The 9,878-nt window shown below is 46.8% G+C and overlaps 1 protein-coding gene across 1 annotated transcript; it reads left to right on the forward strand.

Annotated features, from left to right (window-relative positions):
- Positions 1-1,613: 1,613 nt before the first annotated feature.
- Positions 1,614-9,532, forward strand: tmem183a (transmembrane protein 183A; the record flags this gene model as incomplete). Its single annotated transcript, XM_080548402.1, has 8 exons — positions 1,614-1,734; positions 2,108-2,197; positions 2,520-2,693; positions 4,944-5,112; positions 7,608-7,788; positions 8,192-8,272; positions 8,634-8,789; positions 9,344-9,532. Exons 1-8 carry the CDS (start codon positions 1,671-1,673, stop codon positions 9,530-9,532), a joined length of 1,104 nt encoding a protein of 367 aa, XP_080404528.1. The 5' UTR covers positions 1,614-1,670.
- Positions 9,533-9,878: the final 346 nt, after the last annotated feature.

Genomic DNA, 9,878 nt, shown 5'->3' on the forward strand with positions numbered 1-9,878 from the left:
CGATCTAAAAGCACAGAAGCTTTTCCAAACGTGACGGTTATCTCCCCCCTCCTTCGTCTCGTACAGGTCTGCAAAAAACCCGAAATCGCGGATCACCGCTACCCGTCCAAAATAAAATAAATGTCGCTCAAGCCACCGAAACACACTCCTCACATCAGCACCACAACGCGCGTGCACGTGGAGGCTGGCTGTCATGTCCATGCGCGTTCACGTCGAGGCTATCCTGTCACGTCGTCATTATATATTATATTATATATTTAATAATAATATTAAATATAATATGTGTTAATAATAATATGTTATTATATATATATATATTTAATATTATATAGTTATGGAGAAGCGAAAGAGACCAGAAGGCTGGCTGCGTTCGTAACATTCGCTCCAGAATGTGATCAACACTCGTGGAATGTCCTCTTGTCCAATCAGATTACTACTAGGCCCTACTTGGTCCATTTTATGACGCTGAACCCCCAGTGTGCGCTCCGGCGCTCTCAGAACGACTTTACGAACGCAGCCACGGTGTTAGATTCTGATTCTGGTTCTGATTCTAGAACGCAGCCACGGTGTTAGATTCTGATTCTGATTCTAGAACGCAGCCATGGTGTCCTGCGCAGCGCCCCCTGCTGGGAGCTGGGATATTAATTATGGAAACTGCCATGAACATGGAAATGAAATAATAAACAAGCAAACAAGCATCAATCCACACGATTAGTTGTTCAAACCTAATCGCGCGGGATTAGTATCATCTGGGGACCTCTGGTAATCTGTCATAATTACGGACACAATTTTAGACACACAACGTGGCTAGTATGCGATGCCTTGCCCGGATAAACTATTTAACAATTATGTATTTTATTATCTAGCCTAAGTTATTTGCATGCAATCATTTTCGTGAGCTTTTTTTGAAACAACATCACCATTTGCGTTTGAGAAGTAAGAGCTGAGCTGACATATCTATCTATATATGAATGAATGAATGAATGAATGAATGAATGAATGAATGAATGAATGGTCTTTATTGTCATTAATACAGTACAGGTACCATACAACGAACTTTGGGAGGGGGGGCTCCCCTGGTGCTAGGAAAAAAATACTAAAAACAAGAAGGGAAAAGAGCTGGTTTACATAAATAAAGGCTACTGTATGTACACTATCCACTATACTATACTAATAAAACACTGTGCTGTACTCTATGCTATGCTATAAATATATAGATAAATCTATATATATGTATATTAGCACTTTGAGCTCTAACGTTTGCAGGAATTATTATTATTATTATTATCTGTCACTGCAATTACTTTGTAACAAGTGTTTAAGATGACGTAATGCTTCTGGAAAAGGCGCGGCCTCGATCCATCCATCCATCACCAAATCAACGCCAAGCAATCCGATTGGTCCAATGTCCTCTGGTGAAAAGCTTCCATCCAATCAGCGTCCTCCGCGATGAGCGTTGTTTCCTCTCTGAACTCTCGCGTTGTTTCCACGCCAGCACGTAACGTCCTCACGTTGTTGCGTCAGTTCCATGATGGCTGAAGATCCTGGAGGAGCATTTTTACATTTCTCTCTCACCTTTCTCTCTTTCTCTCCCCCCCTGCTGGTCCCAGAGACATGGCGGGACACACAGACCCGTTAGGCGGCTCCACACCCTCGTTGTTGCTACCGTCATGCCCAAGAAAGGGCACCGAAAACGGCTGAAGTTTCGGCCCGGGGACGTCTGCTCGGAGTCAGGTAGGAGAGAGAGGGGGGGGGGGGGGAGAGAGAGAGAGGGGGGGGGGGGAGAGAGAGAGGGGGGGGGGGGGAGAGAGAGAGAGGGAGGGAGAGAGAGAGAGTCTGGGGGTCAGGTAGGGAGGGGGGGAGGGAGGGGAGGTCTGGGGGTCAGTCTGATACAGTCAGTCAGATGTACATTATATACATTAGAGAGACGAAAAAAGAACCATCAACTGTGATAACTAACTAACTCTGTTATTATAACTATGTTATATGTAGTTATAACTAACTACTAGGGAACCCTTCGTGTCCACCTCCAGTATGTATGTTTGTTTAGCATGAATATAGAAGACCATGGTTAAACATGAAGTCATATCTCTCCTTCCTCCTGCAGTGACGGTTGCTGATTTCGCCAATGCCGACCCTGCCGTTGTGAAGTCAGGAAGGGTGAAAAAAGCCGTTGCAAATGCAGTTGAAAAAGAAGGTAAAGATCCCAGCCTCACACCGTCAACACCAGTAGATACACACCTGATACCTCATTCAGACACATTCAACCACTCACCCTCCTACTGTCACCTTGGGCATCACCAGCAACGAGTGCATACATTCCAGCATATACAGTCCCAGCGGGAATCAAACCCACAACTTGAGTGTTGTTAGTTAGCGCCATGCTCTACCAAGTCTGAGTCACAGAGGACCACAATCATAATCAACTCACCTGGGAATGTTGGTGAGTGACTGGATGCTACTGTTGTCAGTTGGACTAAGGCCTGTGTTGTGTTGTGTGTTGTGTGTTCGCCTCACAGCTAAGTTGTTGTGTGGACTGGCGGCGTCTGAGGGACCCGTTCAGGAAGTGTTGACGTCTGCGGGGGGCGTGGCCTGTGACGCCCAGGAGAGCAGCGAGGAGGACCTGGGTCCTGAGGAGGAGAGAGAGGGCGAGGCTAAAGAGGCCCGCAAGAAGAAGAACAAGAGGAGAAAAGGTACGCGTCAGTTCTCTCACGAAGTAACCGATAACCATGTTTGTGTTGGATGCCCTAAGAGTCATCTGTGTGTGTGTGTGTGTGTGTGTGTCTGTCTCTGTCTGTGTGTGTGTGTTGTAGGGGTGGGCATCAATGATCGACGATCGATAATTGATCGATAAGGATCTTGGTCGATCACAAAATATTTTGCTCGATAATCGATAATAATATATATATATATATATATTTAAAAAAAAATAAGGACACTAACGTTTTCAGTCATCCTCCTATTTGTGAGTAACTGTTTTTTTTACTGCTCCTATGGTGAGTTACTTATTTTCTATATTTTTATTTATAACGTAAAATGTGTTTTTAAGTTAAACAATTTAGGCTACTCACTGCCTTGTTTAAGAGGATTGTTATCTGACTGTAGTGTCTAGTTTGAATGTGAATGAATGTGTGCAATAGCAACACAAATAAAGTTTTCCCCAAGGAAAACATGCTTGTTATTTCTGCCCTATTTTTTTTTTTGCATTTTTTTTTGAAAAAAAAAAAAGCTTGTTGATTAATCAATAATTGATCGTTAATTCTTGCGATTATCGAAAAAGAAATTTTGATCGTTTGCCCAGCCCTAGTGTGTTGTGTGTCTGTGTCTTTCTCTGTGTCTTTCTTTCTGTGTGAGTGTGTGCGTGTGTCTATAGCCCTGTCCGGACGGCATATAAATTACCTGAGGACCTCGGTAATATTTGTTTTACCCTAGGACCCCAGTGATTTTAATGACCGATCCGGATGGAATAAAAAATCTCCATGCATGTTTGCGTTTCGCGTGCAAGTTGCCATTTAACATCACAGAAGAAGAAGCTGTTCCCGCCGGATATTTTGTCAGACCCACAACACAACGCACGTGTAGCAACAACAAGTCATTTGATTGGACAAGAGGCATTCCATGACTGCTGATCAGATTTCCAGAGCGAATTTACGAACGCAGCCGACACCACTCGCAGTCTCGTTTTTTTCATAACACGAAACTTTACGTTTTAAAGTACCCACTCGATATAATAAACAGCAGTTTAACGATCACGAAATACTCATAATTTGTAAATACTTTCGTTTTGGGATGTGTTCGCGTTTGGCCCTGTGTGAGCATCTAATTATGTGTAGTTATGTGTTTCTAGCATGTCGATGTTCTATCAGAATGTTTTGATGTTATTAAAATTAAGAAGATGAATGGCTGAAATGGCGCAAAGCGGGGAAAAACAGATACGAGACGATTATATTTCAAAACAAACTTTAACTCCCCGAGGGCTCATTCATTCATTCAAGGACCTTCGCCGGTACAGGGGTGTGGAAAACGAAGGTTTCTGCCGAATGCTGCTAACACTGGAACCACTTTATGAAATATCAGTTAACAAATATTGGGATGTATCGTTGATGAATTTTCTCTTACAATGTATAGATTATCGGGGGGTAATATTGTACGGTTATCAATACGTCAGTTACCTTGCGATTCCCACCCCTAACTTCATCCCTGTGTGTTGTCAGACACCGTGATTTATAGAGTGCTAGATCCAGACCATACAAACTGCACAGTTTACAAGCTAATGTTAGGTAAATTCGCTAGAACTGGTTCAGAAGAAGAAATCAGTCCATCGTCACTTACATCGTCGTCGTCGATTAACCTTTTAGGTGGTTTGGTTATCCGATAGTGGAGATTCAAGGGAGTTAATAATGTCATCCACATCCCTTGTTTGCACAGAGCTACCCCGGTCAAAACGGTAAATTCTAGTATTAATATCGCGCAAAATCATGCAATGCGTACCAATTACTGACATGTCAATCCGGACGGTAATAAAATTACCTGAGGACCTCAGGGTTTGCTGAAACACAGTAGGTAATTCCAGCCGGAATAATTACTGGGGTCCCCGGAGTAAATCACTGACATGGTCGGTCCGGACGGGATAAAAATTACCGAATTACCCCAGGTAAAACATATATTACCGAGGTCCTCAGGTAATTTATATGCCGTCCGGACAGGGCTTATGTCTCTCTATGTCTGTGTCTCTGTGTGTGTGTCTGTCTGTCTGGGTGTGTGTGTGTCTCTGCCTGTCTCTATCTACTCCTCTCTGTGTGTGTGTGTGTGTGTGTGTGTGTGTGTGTGTGTGTGTGTGTGTGTGTGTGTGTGTGTGGGGGTGTGTGTGGGGGTGTGTGTGGGGGTGTGTGTGTGTCTCTGTACTGACCCTGAGTTGTGTTGTCTCTCTCTCTCTCTCCCAGAGTGTGGTGAGGGGGGGCAGTACCCCGAGGGGGGGCAGTACCCGGTGGACGTGTGGCTGGTTCTGGCCTCCTACATCCGGCCGGAGGACGTCTGCACCTTCTCTCTGATCTGCAGGGACGCCTGGAACGTCACCTGCACCGCCGCCTTCTGGACCCGGCTGTACCGCAGGTGAGACTCCTGGCACCTGGGTTAGACTGTTAGGGTGTGGGGGTGACCAACAGCTAGAGTCACGGAGGGAATACGCCCCCCACACCACCGGAAAACGGCCCCAAACCCACTCAAAACCTGCAACGTTTGCTAACAAATTATAGGTATTTAGTGATCCTAAAACGGTTGTTTGAAATATTGAGTGGCCGTTTCAACACTTCAACTTTCGTAATATGCAAAAAAAACAGGGGGTAGAGGGGGTGAAGAGGTCTTTAGAGGGGATGAAGAGGTCTCATTCAGGTCTCGCTGGAGTGGAATAGAGCAAATGATGGGAGTTGGCTGCTGTTACGGTCTCCTCCCTCCACTGCTGTCTTGTTCTGATTGTGTTGCAGGATGGCAGTGGGGAGAGGAGGCCTGATTGGCTGATGTAGCACACCTGTTGGCTATTTAGGTTGTGCATTGGGGATCAGTCCCTCTCTCTCTCTCTCTCTCTCTCTCCATACAGGGCCCTATTCCACGAAGCTCGATAAAGTTCTAAGCCTCAATAAAGTTTTAAGCCTCGAAAATGTTAGCTTGCGTTCGGTGCCATCAACCTGGCTCAAATAATTCGCTGCTTGGTTGAGCTCCTTCTGAGTCAGATATAACTAGCCTGGTCGCGACCAGGCTAAAACACAGGCTATAGTGAGACGCGCGTCAAAAAAGGCTCACAGGCGGAAACTACATCCCGAACGATAGTTCCTCCCTAGGAAATATTAGTTCCCACTTCACACGAGATAGATAGATTAGATAGTTTGACTGTGTGATAGATAGATAATTTGATATTTTGAAAGTGTGATCGATCGATAGATAGTTTGATTGTGTGATAGATAACTTGATATTTTGAAAGTGTGATAGATAAATCGATATATCAATAAAGAAAAGAGTGTAAAAAAAAAGTTATTGTCTCAACTTGCATTGCTGTCATCACAGCAGTCTGGCAGGCGTAGTGGTTAAGGCTGCGGACTGGAGTTCCAAAGGTTGCGAGTTCGAGACTTGACTAAGTCATTCTTTTTTTTTTTTTTTTACATTTAACCGAAGATTTCATGCAAAGGTTTCAAACACCATTGTAATCGTGTCAGTTCTTGTAAATTAGCCTGCACCATAATTTTATAGCCTACAATACTTTTTTAGATGAGATTTTAGATTAGATTCAGACAACGAAATGCAGTAAAAAGTGCGCCTGAAGAGGGATTCGAACCACTGATATAAAATGACGATTAAATCCTATGGCAGCAGTCAATACCACTAGGCCATTGTGGCGATATGACGGTTTGTAGCCTGCTGCGGATATCACCACAGTAGTAATATTCATTTATTAAAATATGAACATATAACAATAACTGGGGCTAGTATGACCTACGCATTTAATCGGTCAGCAATTTCTTGCCAAACCATTTCCCTCGCCTTGTTAATTGCGGCAGTATTGCACTATTTTACATCTTATTTTTCCGTCTTCATAAAAATCAATAATTCGGAATGCTGCGCAAATGTAGTACCCCTGCAGAGTGGAGTATCTTCATTTCGACAGATCGACACTTCAGGGCTTTTTATGTCTGCGTGCACGCGCCCATATCGAAGATTTGTAAGCCTGTCTTCTGTGAACACTGATGACACAAGGCTGATCCTCGTTCGAGGAATCACCTGAGGCTTGATTTCCAATCTCGAGTTCCCTGAGCGCCGCATTTATTTATAGCGCCGCTATACTGATCCACCTTTAGTGGAATGACCCCCAGGTTATGCTTTTTGACTCCTTTGTTAGTGGCAAACGTTTTGTTCCTTTGTTTACACCTTACAACATTCCACATTACAGATCACTCACCCACACCCTACACAACTGATAAACTGACTATCACATCCCATTTCTTTTTTTTCTTTTTTTTCTTTTTTTTTTAAATTTGTTTTTCAGACTTTATCCCTTTTTCACCCAATTTGGTAGCCAATTTAACCCAACTTAGCATCCAATTATCCCCTGCCTATTGCATGGGATCCGCCGCACGACCCCGTGGCCGGCAGTCCCAGAGGAGGGCGCCAGGCAGACTAGGCTGACTGGCTCCTCGAGCCCAGTACCGTTATTCCGGCACCCAGGGGGCGGTGTTGCGCGACGGATCCTAGTCCAGAAATACTCCTATACCCCCCTCGGAAGCGGCCGGCCAATATGCCGCTTCCCGTGTGCCTCGGCCATATCTGGATCTGGCGAGCCGGGATACGAACCCCGGCCCCGGTGGGCAGCATGCACTAGCGGCCAGTGCGTAGACCGCTACACCACCGCGGGGCACATCCCATTTCTAAATTACTTTTTGTTTTAGTTATTAATAAAATAATCATTTATCTTTACCCTCGACTTGTCTCCCTATTTTGTCACTTACTCTGAGCCGGGTTAGTGACACTGCGGACTATATAAATAGAGTAAATAAAAAAACAACAACAACATTCCTTTGCTCTTCTTTCATCCCTCCCTCTCTCCCTCTCTCTCTCAGACACTACAGTCGTGACACCCTCCTGCCCCTCCGTCTGCAGCCTGACTGCCTGGCCATGAGGAGCTGTCTGCGGGCTCGCGTGATTCGCTCCCTCTTCCACCTGTACGAGCCATTCAGCTCGCGCGTCTCCCGAAGCCCCGCCCTGCCAGAGGCCACGCCCACCACCCTGCTCAACTCCAAGGTAAACACAGAGGTGATGTCACCAGGTTCACATAACAACATAGCACGGTAGATGTTGACTATAGAAGCTGATCTTAGGTCAGTTTGTATGCGAGGAGGTTAGTCCAAGCCAAGAGGTTTAGGAGACACCCTGGGGGGTATTCCATCAACGTCGCTAAAGGAAAATCCAGGCTTATTCTAATAAATCCCGCTAAGTCGAGACTTATCAAAATAAGGCTGGGATTTTTTAAATAAATCTCGCGGGATTTATCAAAATAAGCCTGGATTGTCCTTTAGCAACGTTAATGGAATGCCCCCCTGATCTCCATGTGTGTACACAGATCCTTAGATGTGATTGGTCCTGTCTGTCTCTCTGTAGTGTCTGCTGTTCTGACATGTGTTTGGTCCTGTCTGTCTCTCTGCAGTGTCTGCTGTTCTGGGTCAACAAGGTGGTCGGCACCCATCCTGAGCCCATGTGGGAGTTCAACTTCAAGTTCTTAAAGCAGGTACGTACGTGTTCTTACAGCAGGTACATGGGAGGCGGCCCTAGAGGTCAGACAGGCCGGCTAGCAATCGGAAGGTCGCTGGTTCGATCTCCCGCCCCAGGAGGGAGCTTCCATGTGCCCTTGAGCAAGGCACTTAACCCCTAATTGCTCCAGGGGGCGCTGAATGGCTGACCCTGTGTGTAGAGCAAAACATACCAAATTGACAAGTTGATTACATGACAATAAATCAGTAAAAAAAGTGTTCTCTGAAGGACAGGAGTGAAGCAGCAGCTGCAGTATGCATGAAGTCTTATGAACACTCATCTGTCTACCAACATCAATGTGTGTGTGTGTGTGTGTGTCCCTCCTCTGCCCCCTGCAGGCGGTGAGGTGTAAGAGCGCTGCGGGCCAGGTTCTGCGTAAGGCCCGGAGGTACGAGGAGGTCCACACCAACCCCGACTCTGACTGCTACCTGCTGCAGGTCACCACCCTCAACTACATCTTCACCTCCGTCGCCATGGGGATGACCCTCAACCTGGTCAGTGCGCTAACTGCTCCGGGGTTCGACTCCACAAAGTCAACCCTGATTTTACTCTCACTCAACTAGTTCATTTCAAGCTCTAAGTGTACAGGCTGTAAACGGTAGAAATGATTACGCGTGCGTTCGTAAATTCGCTCTGGAAATCTGAGCAGCACTCATGGAATACCTCTTGTCCAATCAAATTACTTGGCCCATTTATGATGTCGAACCCAGTGTGTGCTCCAGCGCTCTCAGAGCAAATTTACGAACGCAGCCAATGACTGAAGTTATTTTAGCCTCCAGGGCCCAGTTGTTCAAAATGTTTAATCTGGATCAGAATGATCCCGATTCTTTTTTTTGCAGATCCAGAATCAGATCGAGCTGGCTGATTTTGAGTCGTATAGGGGGAAATCAGCCAGCTCGATCTGATCCTGGATCAGAGAAAATAATCTGAAGTTTTGAACAGCTAGGCCCTGGTGGTGTGCGTCTCGATCTTCTTTCTCACGCTCTAACCCTGTGCTCTTGTCTGTCTGTCCCTCTGTCTGTCTGTCCCTCTCTCCGTCCCTCCTCAGTTCACCATCAACGTCAGCACAGACATGCGTCATCACCGCGTGCGTCTGCTCTTCCAGGACACGCCCCCCCTCCCGGGGCGCAGGAGGAGGGAGCCGTGGGGGGGCACCCAGGTGGTCCTGGACCCCGTGCACAGCGTCAGACTCATGGACTGGTGGCATCCGCAGTACCCCTCCTCCCCCTACACCTAGACCCCCCCCCCCACACACCTAGAACCCCCCCCCCCTACCTCCCCACAGTACCCCTCCTCCCCCTACACCTAGACCCCGACCTCCCCAGTACCCCTCCTCCCCCTACACCTAGACCCCGACCTCCCCAGTACCCCTCCTCCCCCTACACCTAGACCCCGACCTCCCCAGTACCCCTCCTCCCCCTACACCTAGACCCCGACCTCCCCAGTACCCCTCCTCCCCCTACACCTAGACCCCGACCTCCCCAGTACCCCTCCTCCCCCTACACCTAGACCCCGACCTCCCCAGTACCCCTCCTCCCCCTACACCTAGACCCCGACCTCCCCAGTACCCCTCCTCCCCCTAC

This window comes from Nansenia antarctica, assembly GCF_963989245.1.
Source record: "Nansenia antarctica genome assembly, chromosome: 18".
Classification (NCBI taxonomy): Eukaryota; Metazoa; Chordata; class Actinopteri; order Argentiniformes; family Microstomatidae; genus Nansenia; species Nansenia antarctica.